This window comes from Procambarus clarkii, chromosome 93 (assembly GCF_040958095.1).
Source record: "Procambarus clarkii isolate CNS0578487 chromosome 93, FALCON_Pclarkii_2.0, whole genome shotgun sequence".
In the NCBI taxonomy this organism is placed as follows: domain Eukaryota; kingdom Metazoa; phylum Arthropoda; class Malacostraca; order Decapoda; family Cambaridae; genus Procambarus; species Procambarus clarkii.
The window spans coordinates 3,461,890-3,487,538 of NC_091242.1; the positions used below are offsets into that span (position 1 = coordinate 3,461,890).

Here is a 25,649-nt window from a genome sequence, read left to right on the forward strand (position 1 = left end):
ACCAGATTGCCTGGTTGGTGGTCTGATCAATCAGGCTGTTGGACGCCACTGCTGACCTGACACTTGTATCTTGGCCGTATTTGACAAGTTGTTGTTTGTTTTAGATTCAGCGACTGAGAACAAAAACTTGCAAGTAGCACGGACTATGGTGAGCCCGTAGTGTACTTACCTGGCACAGGAGCGGCAAGTAGCATGGGCTATCGTGAGCCAGTAGTGTACTTACCTGGCACAGGAACGGGGCAAGTAGCACGGGCTATGGTGAGCTCGTAATGGACCTACCTGGCACAGGAGCGGGGCAAGTAGCACGGGCTATCGGTAGCCCGTAGTGTACTTACCTGGCACAGGAGCGGCAAGTAGCACGGGCTATCGTGAGCCAGTAGTGTACTTACCTGGCACAGGAACGGGGCAAGTAGCACAGGCTATGGTGAGCTCGTAATGGACCTACCTGGCACAGGAGCGGGGCAAGTAGCACGGGCTATCGGTAGCCCGTAGTGTACTTACCTGGCACAGGAACGGGGCAAGTAGCACGGACTATCGTGAGCCCGTAGTGTACTTACCTGGCACAGGAACGGGGCAAGTAGCACGGGCTATGGTGAGCCCAGCGTATACGCTTGTGTACCCACCTGCCAGCCTGCGTGTGGCAGGAGGGAGTAACTGGTCCTGGTGTTCCAGGCAACCGGGAGTGTTGGGATGGGGGGAGTGGGTGGAGGAGGGGCTATTAACGTTGCTTGCATGTTGCAAGGCTTCTGTTCACGTCTCGCTTCTTCGGTCCAATCGACCTATAAGTCTTCCAAAAACGTCCAGTATGGAGAACATAGATCTTCCTGAAACATAGAAACTTTACAATGTTAATTTTACGTTTGTATATATTCGTCTATCTGTGCCTCAGGATCGAGCTATTAGCTCTTTGTACTCGCCTCCTCAACTTACTTTCTCTATCATGCCTTCTATATATTACACACACACATATACACCTTCCCAGGTTGCAGCCCACAACAGCTGTCTAACTCCCAGATACCTATTTATTAAGTGAATAGAGCATCAGGTGAAAGGAAACACTACCTAAATAGTTTCTGTCCTGGCTGGGGATTCTTCCTGGATGTATAGATTTTGTATGTACTCAGCTAATTGTACTTGCAGAGGTTGAGCTTCGGCTCTGGTCTCGCCTCTCAACTCTGTGTGCGTGCGTAAGCGTTCAGCTAAATAAATAAAAGTACATATTGAGTTACAAGTAGAATGTTGGATTTCTAGATGAGCCAGTACAGTATATAGTAGGCCTAAAACCACTAATACGCACAGCATTTCGGGCAAGATGTGGGGGGAAAGACTTAAAACCTAAGTCTTAAAGATTGAGATCAAGCGCATGATTTTAAGCATGAGATCAAGTCCTATAATCCTAATTTTCCCTGGAATACGACCCGCCAAATCTTTTTTTTTTTTTTTTTTTTTTTTTGAGATATATACAAGAGTTGTTACATTCTTGTACAGCCACTAGTACGCGTAGCGTTTCGGGCAAGTCCTTAATCCTATGGTCCCTGGAATACGATCCCCTGCCGCGAAGAATCGTTTTTTCATCCAAGTACACATTTTACTGTTGCGTTAAACAGAGGCTACAGTTAAGGAATTGCGCCCAGTAAATCCTCCCCGGCCAGGATACGAACCCATGACATAGCGCTCGCGGAACGCCAGGCGAGTGTCTTACCACTACACCACGGAGACTGCTAAATTTTAACAACCAGGTACCCATTCCCTGCTGGATGAACAGAGGCTACAGTTAAGGATTGGCACCCGGTCAGTCCTCCCCGGCTAAGATACGAACCTAGGCCAAAGCGCTCTCGAAACGCCAGGCGAGTGTGTCACCACTGCACCACGGGGACTACTATTGATTGAACTGAAGCTGCACGTGTTGCGAAGAAGAAGAAATGAAGTAGAAGAAAGAATGACAATAATTACATGTTAAATTAACAGCAGCAATTGCAACAGAAGAGCAGATAGTAAGTTTTATTAAAGCAAACGGGCTACATCTAGATGTACTTGAAGGGTCAAGCATTAGCTCCTTAGCCCCGTCTTATCACTGGCACTGATCTTTTCCCGCCATAACCTGCAGTTTCCTACTGGAGGTCTCCTCACTTTCTGCCAGTTTTCACGTTACGCCATTTTTATTAAGTCTATATAGCAGTTTTTTGTGGAGGATGAAGTAGAACACTTTCTGGTCTTGAAGGATACGGTTATGTCATCCTTCTCTCTCCTGTTTTATTACTGTCGTTTGGTCGTAGAAACTTATTATGTTTGTTTCACGCAAATGTTTTTGACCTCACTGAAGCCATGTTGGTGCCTAGAGACGGAGATAACTTTCCTAAGTGCTACACGAGTCACCAGGAAGTGGAAGGAATGAGTCTCACAGACGTCGTTCAGTGTTATCTCTCTCTCTCTCGCTCCTGTGGAAGAGCACTGCAAGAAAATGGCTCAGTGCTTCAACTGTTGTTTGATGAGTGCAAGACTTAATCTGGTGCTACAGCTTCGTCGTATTTAGTTCCTGAAGGTGTCGTCGCGTCTGTTTCACTCGGTCAAGTTCAAGTATGTTTATTGAGGCAAGAAAGAAATACATATCAAAGGGATAGAGTAGCTTATATTTCTACCGCCCCTTCACTCGGTCTATACTCACTCTCAGGTTCTGAATCTCCAGATACCTGAAACGCTATGCTCGTATTAGTGGCTTTTGGTATTGTATGTACTAGCTGTCTATAAATCCAACAGTATGTTTGTAACTCTGCATCCATGTATGTACTTTTCCTAAATAAAATATTTATTTATTTATATTATTTATATTTTTTTATAGTCCTTGAAGACTGCAACTTTGCATACTTTCTTGTCGTTATCTGTGAATCCTGCCTTTTTCTTTAGTCGCATCCTGCACATTTTCTGTCATTTTCCCCTCTGATGAGGTTGGTAAAAGCTTTTGCCTAGGATGTTGTATCATTGTCATACTGCTGCTCTTGCCTGCTTTATTCATCCATATTCAGTCCTCTCTCTTGTAATTGTCGTAGCTCTCTTCTGTTTTGTTCTATCTTTTCTACATCTGCTTGTTCTTCCGTTTTGCCTCAAGAACATTCCCTGATGAATTATTGGGTACTTTTGTACCGCTCGAGATCCTGCATAGGATGTACATTTACTTTACAATTCTTTAATTTGCACGTTGTGTAATTCATCATTTCCCAAGGTGATATCTTCCCTGGTTCACCTGTCCATGTTCTTCTTAGAAACATGGATTTTCTGGTAATTTCCTCGACAGTATGCCAGTAAGCCTGGCATATCCTCCAGGTGCCTCCTATCCTCTTCTCTTGTTTGCCAGGTTAGCATTGGCAGTGTTAGGACTGAGTGTGATGTGTATTTAGTCTTGCGTATGTTAGGTACACATGATATTGAGTCCTTTTCGTTTTCATGTACCTTATATATATACCTGCAGCTTGTACTGGGGAGTGGGACGTTTTGTCCAGTAAGCACAACTTGAATGGAACTGTGTTCTTCTCCGGCCAAGGTATAGCAGACAACATGTATGTAAACCTTGGCACGCAGGAGTCGCTTATTCCCCGAGGCATAATATTTAAACCATTTTTGTTATATTAGGTCACGAATGGCCTGAAGGTCATCTCTTCTTCTGGTGTCTTCCCTCTCATGCTGAGTCAGGAAATTCTTGCGTTGCCTCTACTGGGGTTTGGTTTGTTTTATAGTTCTCCAGTGTTCTGTTGTTGAAGTCGGTCAGGAATAGTGGGCCAAGTACAGTATTTCCGCAGCTTTTTAGAGAGGATTCCTATGTTGGTTATCTTTGTCTTAACTGTTATTTGTTTCCTCCATATAGTCACAATTTGTTAACTGGTTTGTGTTCATTAGTTACACTAGACGGAAGATATAAATATCAAGGAAAAACAGAGGATTATTTGATATACTCCCAAATCGAAATAAAGTAAAGTTCATCATTGACATTGTGCGGCCCCCGGGCTGCGCCGTCAGCTGTTAACACAAGTAAACACACAGACTCGTCCCAAGATTTGTTGCACTGTTTTTTCCCGCTCAACTCATGTTCACCAGATGGGCTGTGAGTAGTTCATTCATGACCATTCATACTTGCACGCACTCTTATTGGTTTCTTGCTGTTTTATCTCTCTTTTTCTTTCATCGTCTGCGCGCATCTGTCTTTTTCCTTTCTGTTTGTTTTTTATAAATGTTTCGCTAATATTGCGTTGTGATTATTGAAACATTTTTGCTCATATCATGACAATATGTTGTTAACTTAACCTGCAATGTTAAATGGGATTCTTGTATTGTGATTTGATTTGCACTGAAATTGTGCGCCTCTTGATGGACTTGAAGTAGAGGTGGAACACTATTTCTATCTGATTGATGAAGATTAAGCCACCCAAAAGGTGGCACGGGCATGAATAGCCCGTAAGTGGTGGCCCTTTTGAGCCATTACCAGTATCAAGAGCTGATACTGGAGATCAGTGGAGGTGGGAATGCACCCTGCATGACGGGAGATGTCTCCCTTGTGAATGTATTAAGATGAAGATTAAGCCACCCAAAAGGTGGCACGGGCATGAATAGCCCGTACATGGTGGCCCCTTTTGAGCCATCACCAGTATCAATAGATGATACTGGAGATCTGTGGAGGTGCGACTGCACCCTGCGTGACGGGAGATGTCTCCCACGTGAATGTGTTAAGATGAACATGAAGCCACCCAAAAGGTGGCATGGGCATGAGTAGCTCGTAAGTGGTGGCCCTTTGGAGCCATCACCAGTATCAATAGATGATACTGGAGATCTGTGGAGGTGCGACAACACCCTGCGTGACGGGAGATGTCTCCCGGACCAAATGGTGACCAAATGGTGTATTTCTATCATAGATAGAAATAGCCTAAGCTACTCTATCCCTTTGAGATCCCTTTCTGCCCGAAACGCTGCGCATACTAGTGGCTTTACAAGTTTGTAAACACCATGCTATGTATCCTCACAAACCCAGTGTACCTTCTTGTATATAAATAAATAAATGTATTTTCTCGTCTCAATAAACATACTTGAACTTGATGCTGTTAAGATTGTCAAAGTTACATTAAGGGCATAGTTACTCCAGGTATTATTATTTGTCCATTTTATGATACGAAAAAAATTGTGTTGGGTCCCCTACAGGTGTTGGTGGGGCCTAGACCATGGCCTGCTTGGTCCACTGGGTAATCCAGCCCAAACACAGAGCCTTGGAGAATATGAGAACGATGTCAAGGATTTTAGAATCCGATTAGTCCTAGATACAAAAAAGAACAAACAAAAAATCTATAGACCCTTAAACCATGATAAAAAAAATCAAGAAGAGATAAACTATAGAGCTATTACTGGCTGTTAAATGGAAGCAACCTTCGTATGATAACTACGCCGTAGAGGTAGTGCTGGCTCACGGCTCGTCGAGCAGAATAGGTGCGATTACCAAGAGTGCCTCATCATCTTGGCCTTATTGCAGGGTATAAATATGTCAGGATGTGTGAAGAGTATGCATAGTAACTCATATAGCATAAATCCTTTATTATGATCCATTGGACTGTTGCAATTTAATTTGCATGGCTGAGACATCTGCAGCGCAATTGTGAATTTTTCGTGGATAAGGTTTTATTTCGTGATGCACGCTGATTGGTGGGGAGAGAGCCAGTGACACAGTAACAAGGAAGAGGACACTGGCAAGTGTTGGAACCATTTGAGAACTTAGTGGTGTGATATACACAGTAAGTATATATTGATCACTCGGTCATCGCTCGCTCTGAGCGCAATATTCGCCCCTATATTTATCTCACTTTTTTGGCCAACCCACAGATTGTCATCACTGGTAGAGCAATGTGCTAGACGGCCCAGTATCCGAGCTATCGTCCCAGTAGATTTACTACAGCGACAACTCCTGCATAAGAAAGAAATTGCAATAAAAGAAAGTCAGAGGCGAGCGTTGCATGACATATTTTGTACCTCAATGTGTTAAACAGCGGAAGAATACACCAAAACATTCGCGTGCCCCATGCACGCAGGCACTCACGCCCGCCACCCACCAAGCACAAACCGCCTTCGGCTTGCCGAATGACACTTAAATATCGAGATGACAAGATGAGAGAAGACGGTGGTTGAGGCGCAGACTACCGCACTCGTTTTTGGCGGAGGTGTACCGTCTGGAAGGGTGGTAGCGCGGCCCAAACATGTCGTCCCCTGATGAGTTGTGAAGCGGCGGTCAGCTGGCGAGCGTGGCACTCCTCTTCTCACCCCAAGTGGCACTCTTCTCTCATTGTGTGGCACTCGGGACCCCCTATCCTGCTGCTGTGGTGGAGAGCGGGCAGCGGCGGCCTTGTAGGTCTCGCTGAAACATGTCTATGTTGCCTTTCACGCCGCCCGTAGTGAAGAGATTGTTGAGTTTTAAGAAGGGCGAAGGAGAGGATAAATGGAGTGAAAAGGCAGTGAAAAGTTTGGTGAAGAAGCTCAAGAAGTCAGGTGGTCTGGACGAGCTGGAGACAGCTGTGACCACCGAGGACTCTAATACTCGCTGCATCACTATTCCCAGGTACTGGCACTGGCCCTTGCACTATCGTGGCACCCTAGCCTGGCACTATAGTGGCACCCTTACCAGGCACTCTACCATGGTACTATAATGGCACCTTAACCTGGCACCCTAGCCTGACAGTACCCTGGCATCCTAGCCTGACACATGGCACCCTACCCTGGCATCCTAGCCTGGCACTGCCCTGGCACCCTAGCCTGACACTCATGTTACCCTACCCTGGCACCCTAGCCTGACACTCAAGGCACCCTACCCTGACACCCTACCCTGACACCCTAGCCTGACACTCATGGCACCCTACCCTGGCACCCTAGCCTGACACTCATGGCACCCTACCCTGGCACCCTAGCCTGACACTACCCTGGCACCCTATCCTGACACTCATGGCACCCAACCCTGGCACTCATGGCACCCTAGCCTGACACTACACTGGCACCCTAGCCTGACACTACACTGGCACCCTAGCCTGATACTCATGGCATTCTACCCTGGCACCCTATCCTGACACTACCCTGGCACCCTATCCTGACACTCATGGCACCCAACCCTGGCACTCATGGCACCCAACCCTGGCACCCTAGCCTGACACTGCCTTGGCACCCAACCCTGGCATCCTAGCCTGACACTGCCTTGGCACCCAACCCTGGCACCCTAGCCTGACACTACCCTGGCACCCTAACCTGGCATCCTAGCCTGACACTATCATAACATCCTACCTTTGCACCCTGACCTGGCACCATACCTTCATAACCTATGGAATTACCAAGACACCTTACCTTTGCACTATTTTGACACCCTATCCTGGTTCCCTATCTTCTCACTCTATCCTGGTTCCCTATTTTGATTCATTATCCAGGTACAGTACTCTATTTTTACTCTTTTTTTTTTTCCTTGCACCCAGTCATGATACCCTATGCTAGTGCCTTATTGGTACCTTATCCTGGCACCCTTTCCCGGTACCACGGCACTGTGCCGCCTCTTTCCGTCGTCCACCCCTGCACCACACACATTTGCTTGACATCAGTTTGGTTAGTGATATATCCTGGGTCAGTCTTGGGCCCCATTAAGCTGTGGTGCCACTTTATACACCGTAGTGTCAAGTCCTGGCTCGGATATCAATATAATGATCATTAATGAGTGGTGGTATTTGTGGTGTATAATAAATCCAGAGGTAATTAATTATAATTCATTGTGTTGGGAGACAGGCAGCCAGAGTGTATACATATATGTTAGGCTTATATTGCAGTTCTTTCCCCCCATCCCCCTCAAGGTCGAACTGGGCTGTGGGGACATTAATCCTAGGAACCATGAGGTACATAGGTAGGCCTGTGAAAGCAAAAACAATCCTGAAACCCCCTTATAAAAACAATAAGCAAACATTAACAATTTCCTGAATATACTTGAGCGTTTTATTGGTTTAGATTCAGCTACTCTGAACAAAATGTTCCAAGTAGCACGGGCTATGGTGAGTCCGTAGTCGACTTACCTGGCACAGGAGCGGGGCTGTAACTCTATACTTGAGTGCCACCATCTCTAGTGATCTTGATGGGGAGAGGAAACCAGCGGCTTGTTAACAGTTCCCCCATTACTGTTGAAGTGTGTTCCCAGTTACATTTTAAGCTGGAGTACTGTCTTGACATTTATGGCTTTGTTGCATAAGAGAATATTGGGTGAAAAAGCATCTCCCGTTGTCTGTCCAACATTGTGGCGTGATCTTGAATCTGCTGTTTGTGCCTGTTTGTCTAGATTACTTTCATCCAATTTGTTCAGTACAGTACTTTAAAGGTCTCTTGAGATCAGCCCTGTCGTGTCTGTTCAGTAGTGTTGGTAGTCTTGAATCCCTCGACTTTCCTGATATAAGAGTTGACTTGGTTCTGGGATCATTTTTTGTTGCTCTGGTGCATTTTTGTCAAATATATTTGTTCTTTTGAAAATGAGGTGTCCAGATAGTGGCACACCAGAGATTTGTACAGGTGAATAACCACTTTCTTTTCCTTGAAGTCAAAGGTTTGTTTGACTGTTTCTATAGTTTGGTTGACTTTTCTTTTACTACAACTCTTCCTTGCTATTTAGCTGTTGCAGAAAAATTGGTATGGTAATTTAACTGCTGCAATGCTATTTCTGAGTTAGGTTTAAAATATTCTATGTACATCTTATGTTTGTTACATAAGGATTCAATGCCTGCCTTTGGTTTCTGATTCTTGGGGACAAGAGCCCTGTTAAATTTATAGCGGTCTACCTAAGCCTACAACTGACCCTTCCAGGATGCAACCCACAACTGTCATCTAACGCTAGGAGAACAGAACCATGTGTGTAATAAAACGTGTCCAAATATCTTCACTGTGTCCAGGAATTGAACTTGGGTCAAATTGGTTGTAAGCCGACTGGTTTGTGTTTAGCATTCCACAATAGGGTAGCATTGCATACAGCTCAAGATCGTACACATGCTTATGAATACTGCACATGCACTTATAGGGCTCTTTTACTAGACAGTTTTGCTATGCAACAAACATTGGCAAAATATCAAGCATTATTTTCCCATATAAATTAAAACTAAGAGGGAGTAAAATTGGTAAAGGTTTGTAACAGTTATGTATAGTTAGGTTTGAAACACAGTTAAGAGACAGATACTTCAAAAACAAATGTATGCAAATTATAATTAAATACTACACAAGTATAACATCAAGAAAGTATATTTTACCTAATTCGGTAATTGGTTAATTTTAGTTGAGAATGGGTTGGATATTATAAAGTTTTGTCAAGCTTTTGTGTTATAACACTGAAGGTCATGCCTAAATTTACCTAAACTATGTTATAATGTTACTTATGAGCTAAACTTTTTTATATGCATCAGTTAATTCTTACATATTATACAGAATTATTAATTCTTTTCTAGTAATATCTTTGATTACAGTATTCACTTTTTTGAGGCAGTAATCCTAGGGCCAAGTGCATCAGACATAACTGTGCTATTTCCTGTATTGTACCAAATTCTTATATTCTTGTTTGAGAGAGAAAATTGGCCTTGTTATTTAGCTACCTGCACTCAGCCAACCCTGACTTCACCTTATCAATCCTGCTCTATACCATCCCATCCTAACCTAATAAAGTACATGCACCTTGAAAATAAAACAAAAATACTTTTGTTAAGTATAGATTTAGAATCATTGGTAACCGTTCCTTCACTTTGTCCTCATAGCCCATTTTTTTGTCTCAATATCCCTTGCAGATGGTTTCCCAGTGTTGAGGACACAAGTGATGTTAGGCTTAGAAAAGTCCCTCAGGCCTACCACTGACCTTACCCGAGATGCACAGAGCATGTGCCATTACTATACTATATATTCAATATTATGGTGATGGTGCAGAAGCTAATATACTTCTGTTTCCAACCATCTAGGTTTACTGCTAAAATCTTTCATGGCAATTACAATAACTCGTTAATTTAGAATATTTTCTTCACATTAAACTTTGTATTTTTATTTAATTAGATAAATAAATAATGCAATTTCAGTACAATACAGTATATTAATAATAAGTAATACTTAACTAACTACTATCAGCCATAAGTCTGTATCAAATGTAAGGACGTTTCCACATAGCCATGGCCAAGACTAAGTTAGTCTTGGCCATGGAGAGTAATAGCACATCTTGCTCCCTTTTTGTTTGTTCATCCTTGTACTGGTCCTTGAATTAACAAGGCCCTTCTTTAAATGACAAACTTTATTTAAAAGATCACATAATAAAAATAGTAGCAATTTTCTGCCATGGCTAAGGACCAAGCCTGCGAGGATTATTGTGGTTTCTCTAGCTAAGGGTGAGGCTGTCTGTGAAGTCATTCAACTAGTATCAATCCATTTATCAAATATGTATACAAGTACTGTACTGGTCTATAATTATAAGAACTATTGGGTGAAGTACAATAAAAATTGTACCCAAAAAGCTAACATTTTTGAACTCTTGGAATACTTTAAATAACATGCCAGAAAAGTGGAACAGTAAGTAAGTAATTATCAAAAGAAGGCACCAAACCGGGAAGGCTATGTAGCACCATCAAATACGCAAAATAATCAGAGGGCGCTAAATATCACCAAGGATGCCAATACGAGAACAAAAACGCATAAGGCGAACGATATCAAAAGTATCCGAGTCACCAAGAATTCTATCGAGGGACAGGTGACCGCGAGGGGCGGTCGGAAAGCAAGACACACGCTCGTCTTGGAAGTCAAGTGGAACAGTAACTTTGGTCTATTCAGTACTAGACCTAAATAAGCAACTCTAAACTTGCTATGTTATTTTATAGTTAATACATATATATATATGCTATATTAGACTTAGGAAAGTTTTAGTTTGGTTGGTGTCCTTTATCTTGCATCTCCTACAGAAATTAAATAGTAAAAAATGTGAATTCTTTTGGGTGCAGCAATTCATTTTTGTAAAACTAAATTACTGTGTGTTCATTTGAACAAGCTATCTTAAAAAAATTATCATCACAGCCAACGAGTCAGTGATATGCTTCATATTTAGCAATGCTTTCACTGTCACTTGTTGATAAAGTTAATCTCGTCCTTTTAAATATCTCCAATAGCAATTAGCCATTAACATTTTGATTGTATGTCTATTGTAATAATAGTGGTCTTGATAATGAAAGAAGTATGTGGGCTATGCATCCTTAGTTTTCAGTAATTTGTCTATTAGAAATAAACTAGTGGCAAAAGAACATGCGTCAAGCCCGCAGACAGACTAGACAAGTTATTAAAAAGTATGATTTACTTTATTTATTTGCTAATACTTTAAAGAATATGAAACAGGTTTTGCCCATTGTATTGCCTGGTACATGCATTTCCTCCCTCCCCCTCTCCCTTTGTCCTGCCTCGTGCACATTTGTTCTGCTATTTTCTGTTGGCATATCTTGTAAGTTACCATATGAAATGCTCCTCCACCTTCCCTTACTAAAACCTTTGACCTCAATATCTTTATGTATAGTATACAAGTATTTTATCCCTAATAAAAAATTATTAATCTGTATTCTTAAAACTGGTAAAATTTTTAGCCATCCTTCTAGCTGCAGACCTATATCATTTGACAGTTGTTTGTAAACTTGTGGAAATATTAATCAATTATCATCTTGTCAAGTACCTGAAAGAAAAAAACATACTGTACTGTATTTTTCCGTGTGTGTGTATGTGTGCGACTAGTGGCTATATATATAATGTTACAAATGTCAATTATAAAACCTCTGTAATCAGATTATTAACTTTATGAATAATTTATTATTAAAAGTAGCCATTCAAAAATCCATTCAAAATACTCTGCATACTATAGTATCTTTAATCCTTGATAAGGCTTTTAACACCACCTGGCAGACTTAATAAGTTTTATAGCATGGTCCTCAAAGAATATAGTTCAATATAAATTATATTTTATTTTATTTTTTTATTTATATACATGCAAGATTTACATTCTTGTACAGTCACTAGCACTCGAAGCGTTTCGGGCAGGTCCTTAATCCTATGTTCCCCGGAATATGACCCCACCAAGTCATTTAACAACCAAGGTACCCATTTTACTGTTGAATTAAACAGGCTACAGTTAAGGATTTGTGCCCCGGAAAATCCTCCCCAGCCAGGATATGAGCCCAGGACAAAGCGGTGGCGAAACGCCAGGCGAGGGTCTTAACCACTGCACCATGGGGACTGCTGAACCTACAGTATATATTATTATATGTATAGGTTCCTTTATCACTTTCGCGCGGGGATGATGCAGTATGGCGTCCAAAATTTTAATATTTGCTAAAATTCAGGTTTTCATCCAATTTTGGGGGGACTGGTTTTAAAATTGACACCAATGTCATCCCATTTTCTGTGATGGCCCATATGGCACCGAGGCAGCGTGAGCCAGGAGGCATTTGAGAGCTGGATATGGGTGTGTAGCGGGTGGTCCAATGCGTGTACGCTCACGGGAAACACGTGGCCTGCTTTTGGTTTGACTGTGGGTGGAGTGTGCTGCAGTTTTGGACATTATATGCATATACTCCTGTAGGGAATTCTATTGCGAACATATTGATACCAAAATGAAAAACCTACGATGAGAATTGAGGTGACCAAAGTGAAAAAGAGTATACACATTTTTATTGCTTTTGCGCACTCATGGGTAACGTGTCACCAATTTCTCTCTTTGTTGCGGGTGGTATGCTGGGCTTTTGGATTTTATATTCATATATTCCTGAAGGGAATTCTACTGCGAACACATTGATACCAAAATGAAAAACTTAGGATGAGAATTGAGGCGACAAAATTGTATAAGAGTATACACTTTTCAGTATTACCGTACGCTCCCTTGGAATGCCCAGCCCACCTTGGGGCTGGTGTGTGCTCGCTCACTCGCCCAAAGCACGAAAGTGATTTATTACCATTAATGTTTAGAGTAAGATTAGGAGGCAATCTTATCCTCCAGTTGCACCAGAAAGATGCTGTACTGCATCCTGTACACTTCAATATCTTCATATTTGTTCATAAATTTCAAATTAAGGATAAAGGGATCATTAATGTTTCTAACAGAACTTGCTACAACCCAACTTATCCCAATAAGCTGTAAATATCCAATATCCTTGCATGTGTTTGAAAGTCATAAATAGAGCTTTCAATGGTTTCAGACAGCACTTGATCAGATTTAGTGATACAATATGTTTCTTAATATTATCACATATTGCAATTTAACATGTTTTATTATTAACAGGTCCCTGGATGGGCGGCTGCAGGTCTCTCATAAAAAAGGACTGCCGCATGTTATCTATTGCCGGTTGTGGCGCTGGCCTGAGTTACAGAGCCACCACGAACTTCGTGCCCTTGACCATTGTCAGTACGCTTTCAACCTCAAAAAGGAGGAAGTGTGTGTAAACCCATATCATTACACTAAAATAGAGGCTCCAGGTTAGTATAATATGTAGTAGTTCAACTAAGGATAAAATTAAGTACAGAAATATATAATAACCCAACCTGTCATCCAAAAATAATATAACTTACATCAACTGTTGGTTAAATATACAAAAAAATTACTGTTGAACCCAAAAAGTTCAAATTTCATACTATTAATTTTGAAGGAATTATGAGAAAGAGGGCAACAAATAAGTCTAAACTTTCCAATCCTAGTGTAGCACATGCATGCATTTAATTAGGCCAAGGACAGGTTAGGTTCTATAGGCACAGCTATCTATTCAATTCCTTCATTTGCACTAGTGTCATTAGTAATAGAGACGACTACTGTGAATATACTTTTGCTCAATTCTCGATTAAATCCCTTAAATCCTCTTTGACTACTGAAGCTATCTATAGATTTCCTAATACTAATACAACTGCATTCTCAGATAACCTAAGGAATCTAATCATACACAACAAGCTCAACAAAAATCACATCATTCTAGGAGGCAACTTCAATATTGACCTGTCAATATTGAAGTCAAAATATCAACAAAATGTCTTTCAAGTCGACTATTTCCTAAGCAGCATGAGCTCCTGTGTGCTAATTCCCACAATAACCAAGCCCACCCAAATCTCTCAAACATCCGTTACTACCTTGACCACATATGAACTAATAATAGCTCCCCCCTTGCATCTGGTATAATCACTGATAGAACAACTGACCACTATCCTACCTTCCTCATAGCAAACATGGACATAACACCACCAGATACCAAGAAACTTGCCTTCAGGCTACACAGCAAATTGGCAATAGGCAGTCTCACAAATGCACTTCACAATATAAACTGGGAATCTTTATTCAATAATATACAGGATAAAATTCATTAGCCAACATCTTCCCTTTCCAAAACCCTAAGCCTCTACAACACGCACTGTCCTCTCCTCACCAAGCAAGTAACTGCCAAAAGATTAAACGACCCCTGGCTCACAAGTGGCATACTCAAAGCAATCAACAAGAAACAGGAATATGAACAAAAACATAGGATTGGTCTAGTTACAAAGGAAGAAGTTAAGTCACTCATCAATGCTTATCAGTATAATATAAGAGCAAAACTTTCCTATTGTGAGAGTAGATTCAAAGAAGCAAAAGGAAACATGAAAACCACATGGAAAGCCATCTCTAATATTCTAGAACCTAAAAAAAAAATCACATAACAAAAAGATTAAACTCTCCAAGAATGGTTATACACTTGTAACAGATTTAGAAATAGCAACTGAATTTAATAGCTTTTGATAGCTTCTTTTCATCAGTTGGTGTAACCTTACCAGAAAAATTCCACAGACCCAGACACATGTTACTACATATCTTACCGGCAGCGATCCTAACTTTCTTCTCCTTTTCCCAGTAAGGCTGACATATGTCCATTATTCACTCAATAAAAACCAAAGCTGGGAACATTAGTGAAATGCCATCTGTGGTATACAAGAGTGCCGCTCATGCCCTTGCACCACCCATAACTCTGCTATTCAACAAATCTCTAGTGTCATACTTTCCCTGATATCCTTAAAAAAAGCACGAGTAATGCCAGTTCATAAAGGAGGTGATACAGCAGACAAAAAGTAACAGACCGATATCTAATCTACCTAGTATAAAAATATATCTATAAAAGTATATCTAATATACCTATATATAAAAATTATTTGAAAATATTTACAAACTGCTCTACTCCTACCTCGTAAAATTCAACATATTAAATCTCTGTCAGTTTGACTTCCACTCCCAAAAGAGTACCAACGATGCAATTATTAGTCTGCTTAATATAATTTACACAGCCCTCGACAAAAATGAGCTCCCAATTGGGCTCTTCATTGACCTGAGAAAGGCCTTTGATACTGTAAACCAAGCATGTCAAACACGCGGCTCTTTGCAAGCACATCTGCAGGCCTCACAATGGATATTGTACTGTAATTTGGTCATTTAATGGCCCAAATTGCAGTGTTTATTATTTAAACTATCACCTTTTAATATATTTCAAAAGAACAATAGAAACACTAATGCATAAGAAACAAAATGTTAATTTTGAACTGTTGTAATTTTTGTACAATGTATTTGCGGCTGTTGCATAGAGTCTTATGTTGCCCTTTAAAATTTAGTTTTTGTTTTCTTTTGTTAAACTACTTCATTCTTTGCATTCATGAATGTGTGGCCACTAAACAATTTGTATGCACATTGTATGTTTCTAAGTAATAAAAATATTCTGCAATAATTTTTATTAAACGACTTCAATTAGTTGTGGTGTGTGGCTCTCATGACAACACAAATGGGACCCATATGGCCCTCCGTGGGGCCTCAGTTTGACATGCCTGCTGTAAACCATAACTACTTCCTTAAACTTCACCATTATGGAATCCGAGGACTTGCAATGAAACATATTCGATCCTATCTTAGAGACAGACACCAATATCATGACCATCAATGATATGACCTCCCCCACTCTACCATGAACCATACGAGTGCCACAGGGCAGCATCCTAGGACCTCTCCTATTTCTTATGTACATCAATGATCTGCCAAATATGTCTTAACAGTTTTAAACCTACAGTATACAATACTACCGTATTTGCCAGCGTATAAGACAAGCTTTTTTTATTTTTAAATGTATCAAAATTACCCTGCGTCTAATGTGGTCGTATTACGGATGGGAGACTGAACGCCATAAGCTAGGGAGCCTGACGAGCATACTTGTCATGTTTGCGGGGTGCTAAGATCGTTCCTAATAATAAAATATTGAAAACAAGCCAAATTATTACAGTCTATTATCACAAACTTACGAAAAATTGCTGACGTTATATGTTGGCAGTTATGAGGGAAGCTCGCATCATCTCGCCTCCTTACCCAGCAAACATAATACCGAATATATATATATACAGTATATATATGCTGAGCAATATCAGGCACCTTATCCAGCCTGATATACATTATAATTTATTTAACAACTGTTACCTTTAAGAAACATTTATTCATTATCTAAATGAAAAATACTCCTAGAAATTTGAAAGGAATTTACAACTTCATCTGCCTGTCAACCATTTGCAATGAGTGAATGGCAACAAAACCAGAGCGCCGCCCTGGTGGTCTGATGCAGCAACACATCCAGAAATACACGTTTCACATTCTGTTTAGCAATTCTCTTGCCCAAAATATAAACAACTATACAGCTGATCTAAGAGGAGGTAAAAGTTGGGATACAAAAACCACTTTAAAAATCTTTCAATAAATGTATGATGAAACATACTGAAATAGTTTTTTTCACAAAATATCCTTGTAAAATAATGGATTGTGTGAGGGTGTGTCTTTTATGCCGGCAAATACGGTATTTGCTGATGAAACTACCATCACCTACTCGGACCCCAACTCACACACACTAAATAATGTTGTAAATGATGAATTAAAAAAAAGTCCACTCATGGATGTCAACCAACAAACTCACACTAAACATAGAAAAGACCTACTACATTTTATTTGGAAGCAAATCCTCAAATGAAATTCAACTTCAGATAGACACTGTTAACATCAGGAATAAAAATGATGTTAAGTTCCTTGGCTGAGCACCATAGACAAGAGACTACTGCAGCACCCACATACAACACACAACCAAAAAATTGTTTGGTTGTGTGCTGTATGTGGGCAACCGTTGTGTCAAAAATGGTTGGTATATTTTCTAAAATCAGATACAGGTATTATGTTCCAAACTCTGCTTTCCTCTCATTATACTACGCACTAATCTATCCCTATCTTACATTCAATATCTGTGCATGGGGTTGAACTTGATGGGCTACCTCAACCCCATCATAACTCAGCAAAAATCTGCTATCAGAACAATAACAAACTGTGTTTTCAGACAACACACAGTCCCTCTGTTTAAATCCCTAAACATGCTAAACAAACTCACTTCACACATTCTCTCATGCCATTTACATGTATAAAACGTTGTTCCTAAATGCAAATCTTGATCTGAAACTCTTCCTTGACAGGTGTAATAGAGCCCATAATCACCATACCAGAAATTAATATCTCTTTGATATCCCCAGAGTGAAACTAAATCTGTGCAAACACTATGCAAATAAAGGGAACTAGTCTATGGAACTCATTCCCTAACAAATTAAAAAACTGTCCAACCTATGCCTTATTCAAAAGTAAAACAAAAAAGCACCTAATTTCATCCTCGTAGTCTCCTACCTAGTGCTTCAAACATTTACTGTATCTTGTGCTACGCACTCCCCCAATATATGGGCCTAAGCCATGCAACTTCATTGTAATCACTGCTATCAACTTATATCATGGTTGCTATGTTGAACACAAATTTTACTACAATGTCCCTGTTAATATTCTCCAAATTTTGCTATTTATTAGATTAAGGACTATCCCGAAATGCTATGCGTGCTAGTGGCTTTGCAAGAATGTAAAAACATCAATGCTGTATACTCTCATACACCCAATGTACCTTCTTGTATAAATAAATAAAGAAATAGTTACTGTTAGTACACTTTTTATCATGCCATTTGGAGTATGCCAAAAGTACAAAACATGATAATTTTTGGTCATTTGGCCAATACTGTAGTTGCTACAAGTACAATTATTTTTGGAGTATGGGTTGAATAAACCCTTTTATTCCCATCAGATGCATTTTACGTTCTCACAATAATTGCAAGGTTTGGTGTGCAGGTTTACATGGAAACTGCTTACTAATAATGCTTACCAACAAACTGAATTGCAGTGTTTCTACTATAGGACATTTATTTCATAAGGATTTCCAGAATGTCTATTGGTTTTTATATTGAAAATAAGTTTGTTTTATTAATACATTTTCCCATTTCCTTGTACCTTAGTAACACTGAAACCAATAGTCATGCGGTTGACATAATTTCAGTGGAGGGCAATATTGCTAGTCACTGCACTGTCATCCACAACTAGAGATTGGCTTGGCTGAGAAGTTATGTACATTATAGGCGTGACCATGTGTAATTATAGAAGTGTAGTTACAGGATTAGAGCGATGTTTGTGGTGTTAAGTCTTCCCCTATAATCTGTGTTATATGACACTTTGAAATTACCAATGGTTTTGGCATCCACCACCTCACTTAAATTGTTCCAATCCTCCACAACTCTACAACCATCCTTAGTGTAATTACTAAAGTATAGTTATAGGGTGAGAGCTATGCTCGTGGTGTCCCATCTTTCCAGCAATCTGTCATATAACACTTCAAAATTACCAACTGTTTAGGCCTCCACCACCTTCTCCCTTAACTAGTTCCAACTATGTGTAAGTCTAAACAAGTTACATTACCTTAACAAATTTTATATTCACAAAGCATTTACTTTTATCAAATACATGTTTTTAAATAAAAATTTACAGCATGGCTAACATTAAATTCATCTGTAGGCTTTATTTTCATCACATTTTCTAGGCCTAGCTAGAGAAACTGAAGGAGAAGTTGTACACTTTGTTTATCTTTTACAATTTGGTGTTTGTGAACCAAGGCTTCATTATGGTGAATACTGAATACCGAAATATTTTCACAACCCCCTGATGTTGTTCCTAAATATGTTATTAATCCTCATCAGTATTAATTTCACATCAAAGTAAAACCCCCCCGTAACATTGACTCAAGTTGTAGACGAGACATTTATGAAGTCCTTCATGATATTATTATTATTAATGCCTTGGTATGTCAATACCGAATCATTGTTTGAATATAATTTTTTTCTTAAATCTCATATTATTGTGAACAAACAATTAATTAAAGGAATGTGTCCGACAGCTGTTCATAAGAAACCTCTAGTACAAATTTGTACTCTGTATAGAAATATAAACTGCTTAGAATTTACACAAGAATATAATTTTCTTATTTTAAAGTTACACTAATTCTTATGCAAGACATGTCTGGCATATTTATAATAACTGTACTAAGGATTCTGACAAACATTTTAAGTTTGATAAGAATGGTGGAGAGTGGGGAAATTTGGCCTAAAAAATATGTGCAGAGCTGGATCCACTCAAGCAGCTTAGTCAAGTAGCACTAAGACAATACACATGGAACCAAGAGATAGTAGAATACACTAAGTCAAAAATGTTAACCACAAGGAGCCCATCTGAAGCTTCCTACAGTCGAAACCATGCTGACTCGTCCCTATACATTATTTACATAGATTTTAGTGGTGCATCATTGCATGCTTAAAAATGTGTACAGTATAAATGTTTAATTTCAGCACTGCCAGCTATCCTAGTACCCCGTGGGAGTAGCAGCAGCAGCAGTAGCAGCGGGGGTGGTAGTGGGGGTGTGGGAGGCTCAGGCTCTGACCCCGGCTCAGCCGAGGATTTGAGTTCTCTGGCTGACCTCACAGCAGACAGTGTTAGCGACTCTGCATCTCTTACCTCAGTAGCGCCCACGCTAGAGCCGCAGCCCACCTTTCCCCCCACTGAGTCCCCACCGCCGGGCTACATGAGCGAGGACGGCGACAGCCATGACCTGCCCGACATAACAGATTACTCAGGTGTGCAAACAATTTTGTTTTGTGTGTAACATTTTTCTTTTAGAGATTGTTATGAACCGTGTCAGATTTAATTAAACTTTTCTTTTTTCATTCATCATCCAGTTTTCCACTTTTGGGGAACTTTTTTGATCAACCAGGCTGTAATTCATACGTTAGGTTGGGAGTAGCTGCGTCCATCAGCTTGGTTCACCAGTCCAGCAACCAAGAGGCCTGGTCGAGGACCGGGCTGTGGGAACGTTTAGCCCCAAAATCATCGCAAGGTAACCACAAGGTTGGGGGGAATTGGGATGCAACAGATCTGGTATCACTGATGGAAGAGTCTCAGAAACAGGAACTATTCACATATAATGGCAGTGTTCAACCCAATGTGGTGGAAATGTTAAAACATTTGTCTTACGCAAAGCAAATTTGAAGACATGGTTAACTACAACATTACCTCTGATTGTAATGGATGCACAAGTGTTGAACAAGATAAACGAACAGTTAAAGTCCAAGAGGATAATGTTTCTCAGTGATATAAGAAAGGGGCAAATTTAAATGACTGAAAACTTGTCATGGAAGAAAATGGAGGGAATAATACTACATCTTTGATACATTCATCCCATGGTGGTGTTAATTGTTTCTGTGGAAAAACAATACATTCTAGAATGGCACCATACTTTGTAACATAAGAACATATGGATCTCATATGTGCTCTCTTATTGTATACTTTTAACATGCATTGTACATTTCTTTCCACCTTTCGAAGTGAGAGAACTAATTCATTAGATTCCCTGCCTCTCAATCTCTTTGCTGAAGCTACATGTAATATCTCTGAACGTCTATCTCAATAAGTTGATTTCTATCCTCATTATCTCATTAATATGATTAATAGTTGTGTACTGTATGAATTTGTGAGTCCCTTTAAGGACATTAAATAGACAAGGGGTAGAAATAGCCTAAGCTATTCTATCCTTTTGAGATGTACTTCGAAACCTCATTAAACTTACTTGAACTTGATTGGTGCATATCATGCCGATTTTGTTTTGTTTTTGTTTTTTCTTTCTTCAGTTTGTAACACCTCAGGGCATTCCTCTTATGTGATGCTTAGTACTGAAGTTTCACTCAAAGGGGAGGATCCCTACATTCCTTTCCTTCATGCAAGAATAATCACAAAAAACGTGTGATGCTGTTATGCATATGTATCCAATATGAAAATGAAATGAAAGTAACAAACATTTTTGGGTTTAACACATAATTAAGGAATACAGCTTGATAAGGTATTCTTTGATGTGTTGAAACATAAAAATGTTCAGAATTTTCTTTTAATTTTCCTAGTGGATACTGATGCGTTCTTTTCCTTGTGGAGGGCGACTGTGATTGTAGCCTCATTTCAGGGTTCTCTGGGTTTTGCCCACAAAGTAGTCCATACTTGGAGTGTGTCAGACGTGTTCATGGATGACCTCTCCTGCTCCCGTCCAATAAAAGAGCAAAAGATGAAAGTGTCATCCTTTCACTGGACATGCAAGACATTCAGATGTCCACTAATAAATATTTATTTCAACACGGAATCAGCTGCCTCTGTGATTGTTTCCCCGACTGCGAGACCTTTGTGGTAGATAGTTCAGTTTGAATTGGAATCATATGGATTTCCTTTACATCTTTTCTCCAGTCCAGATGGTCTTGTCACTTAGAGAGATCAAAGATCTTAGCAAGATTCATTGTTCTGCATGCTCCTATGTGGCTGGTTCATCTTTGGTTCTAGGCTCTCTTCTTTGCCCGATTTCAAATGTGTTTTACTGCTCCACGAGCAGCCAGTTTGTGCTGCTGATGCTCTTCACTGCCCCCATTTTTCTTAGGAACTGTGTTCGATACCAGTTCATTTGGCAAGTGGCCCTAGTGTCTGGGTGTCCTGTTTGGTCTTTACTGTCAGATCCTGGCAAGTCCTGTGGATTTTTGGTATGGATCAATATTGATCAGCTTACTGAGCCCGTACTCACTTTTTTGTGAATTTGATGGATGTCCATCTGTTTTACTATATGCCAATGGTTATTTGTACTGTTTCTATGCTGATTTTCGAGTTGGTATTGCATCATACTTGGGAGGCTTGTGACTTAGGTTTGCTGGCTCCATTTTTAGCTTGAGCCTCTGTCTAACTTTATTCTTTACTTTATTCTTGTAGTGACGAGGCTTAATTTTTTAACTTTCTGATCTGTCGGTGCGTTCCAAAACATAAATGTTCTGGGTATCATGGCATCCTGCTCAGTGACACCTAAAATGTTCATACTCTCCATGTTTTTTAGGTTAGTGTTTGGACTATTACATAGCAACTACATTAGAAATAATGTAGCAGATATTTAAATGTTCCAGTAATTCCACATACAGTACTACAAATGACATCTGCACATATGTCCCCATGAATTCCACATACTAAAAGTAGTAGCATCTACACGTATTACCCCAAAATTCCATGTACTACAAATGACACCAAGTAGTTCCCATCAAGCAATAATGAGCAGCCTTGCTCTAAGCAGAGTCTGATGTATGGGGGACATAAAACAGTCTGGCCACAGCATCATGGCAGTCTCAACACAGCTCGGACAGAAGCAACATATCCTCTGATCTACCTCAATTGGCGATCTCGCAACACAGCCATCGGCAACATCGCCTCTTAACAGCCTCTGTTCCACCAATCATGACTAGATTATGCCACCACCAGCACTCAATAGCTGCCCCTTATGGTTCACCTTATGATGATGTCATATCATGTAGCAGCTATAGCTGTATCCATTTACATCAAATATATATCTAGTTAGCATGTTGTGTGTTAATTGTAACATCTTGTTACCATATTGTGTATTAATTGTCCAAACCTATAAATATTGCTATGAATTTGGCATAAAAATGTGATTTGATAACGTAATTTGCATGACAATACTGAATATACAAATTTTTATGAACATTGCAACATTCATTTAATTTTCCAATGTTGATACAAATATAACAAGGAAATGTGTGCAAATTATAAATCAGTTGATTTATAATTTGCATTCAAACATTCAAACGATGCTACAGAATTTGCCCTTAATGTGTGTACCCAGGATAAATGTCAAATGTTATAATCTCCATTGAGGTCTGATAAAAACTTTTTTGTGCCGAAGTTTTTTTGCGCTACTGCTCACAGGACGACTATGGGTTGCATAATAAACTAGCCACCTCCGGCGGCAGCAATCGTCAATCTTGTTGTGCTAAACTTAAGGAGAATGTCCATTGTTGATGTTACTGACCCAGAACAGAGAAGATAACTGAAGAGAGACAGTTAGTCCAGTGACATGCAATGAATGAGAATACATGTGCCACAGGCATTCACCAATAGCACAAGTCCACTATGGTTAGAACATAAGGCACTTGACCGAGGTGTACTGATCTGTCAGTCTGAACTGCATGTGAGACTAGCAAGAACAAGTTTGAGCTGGGCAGATTAGGAAATTCTGTTTTTGTACTGCTGCCACCATGCAGCCTGTCCTCATTAACAATGGCCAAAAGTGATTCCATGCACCCGCCAAATCCTGTTTATGAATGAAAATCAGGAATGAACTTGGTCTAAGAATGGGTTGCACCATGAGTCATGTTCCTATGATAGCAAGCAGCACTTGAAATGGCTTTTTAATTTATGTGAATGATTCTTTCTAGAGGTCTTTCTGGGCTGGATTGAATATTTTTTTAGTCTCTTCCTTGGTGCAGTATAACCTGACTAGTTATTTGAAAAGAACCTGCTTGTACAGATAAAGGTGCAAAATATCAACTGTCCCCGATTACATAATTTTTGTTCATGGGACCAGCATGACTTTGTTAAGGGGGTATCAAAGTTGTATAGATCTAACATAATATTTTCTATATTATTGACTTGCTTGAGACTTGTGCTCATACTTTTGTGAAATCAACCACATTCAATGAAAAATGGTCTCGGTTTTTCATTACTGTACTTAAAACTTTTACATTTTGATGATGCTAAAACTTGTCATCCGCAAGATGAGTGGCGCTGCCCAATAAACTCGCCCCTCGGGGCAAAATTTAAAATTTGTCATCCGATTCTATTCATAAACATTAGTATATTCATCATTGTCATGCATAATCTATTATAAACACTTTTGCTTCTGTTCTCTAGAGAATTTATTTGAAACATTTTGACACCAAATTTAGTTATACTCTACCTAATGAGAAAACTAAATGATTGCAAACATTTTAAGCATCACTGAGCAGGACCGGCCTAGCCCGCTGTGTTTACATTTGACAATGTATAGCAAGAAGCATTATCTATTATAAATGTTTTTGTATGTGTTTCTATTCTGTAGACAAGTCATTTGCAAACCTTTTGATAGTTATAGTAATAAAACAACATATAAAAACAAAACAAAAAAAGATAAGTGTAACAAATTCACATATATCGCTGAATGGCTTGGGAAACCTAGATTTTGTTTATCGGAATGTTTATGGTCAGGAACGTGCAGAGAGGCCAGACTGCCAAAGTGTTAAAAACATTTTCTAAGTCCCCCTCACGTGGAACCGATAGTCTTCTATATTGCGATTAAAGGAATGCTAAAAGATATTGTTACTTTTATTTCATGTTTGATGGTGAGTATGCTCCATCCATTACTGTTGCAGTCTTGAGTTCAATAAAATGAAAGCTAATCCCATGCCTATTCGTAATGTGTGATAATTTGTTCCATAAATCTACAACCCCCATTCCTAAACCATTATTTACCAAGATCTTTTCTGAACCTAAACTTATCCAGTGACATCAAATAAACTTGATACATAGGTCAGCTCGTCAAAATCCCAAAGTCGTGAAATATGTGATGCAAATTTGCAAAATGTTTTCAGAGTTAAATTTTTGTTAAATAATTTTTATGGAATGATTGTGAGGAGACCCTAACTAAGCCTGAGTAGTTGGTCCCATATTACCCAATGGCAGAGTTGCTTGTGATGTGTCTGTCTTATAATTATTTTATTTATAATGTATCCATATCTATTTTATTTACTTTTGATCAGTCATGCTATTGATTTTTTATTGGAATGTTGGATATATTTTAATTCATTCTTAATTATTAGTTAACTAAATTCTTTTTGTATCTTCCATAGGTATGTAATAAGTACCAAGATATATTTTAGCCGGTATTGAGGCAAGTACAGAATTTTTGTATAGCATGTATATCTGCATAATGCAGCACTGGCACGTTTCACATATGATTATAAAGTAGGCAAAATGTGCTTAAAATGTGGAAGTTTATAAATTGAGAGGGCCTGACGTCACACCAAAGACACGAGTTGTAAAAGTCACAGAGAACGTGTCCTGGAATATGTTGTGCTCAGTAAATCATGAAATCCTTAAAGGTAACTAGTAATCATCATAGGCATGGCAAACAAAAAGCATGTTGTTTTAGTTGAGGAAAGCCGCCTTTCATAGCACTTGCCACTATCTGAGGAGTGTGTGTTGCCGCTCCTGAAGCACTCGTAACTGTACACAACTCTGCACACTCTTCAACACCGACATCCCTGTCATGTATACCGTCTTAAACTATCCTCCCACCGACATCCCTGTCATGTACAGTATA

The 25,649-nt window shown here is 39.6% G+C and overlaps 1 protein-coding gene across 1 annotated transcript; it reads left to right on the plus strand.

Annotated features, from left to right (window-relative positions):
- Nucleotides 1–5,524: 5,524 nt before the first annotated feature.
- Nucleotides 5,525–24,583, plus strand: LOC123746846 (Smad on X). Its single transcript, XM_069319512.1, has 5 exons — nt 5,525–5,768; nt 5,857–6,586; nt 13,319–13,512; nt 19,771–20,055; nt 24,390–24,583. Exons 2-5 carry the CDS (start codon nt 6,393–6,395, stop codon nt 24,581–24,583), a joined length of 867 nt encoding a protein of 288 aa, XP_069175613.1. The 5' UTR covers nt 5,525–5,768; nt 5,857–6,392.
- Nucleotides 24,584–25,649: the final 1,066 nt, after the last annotated feature.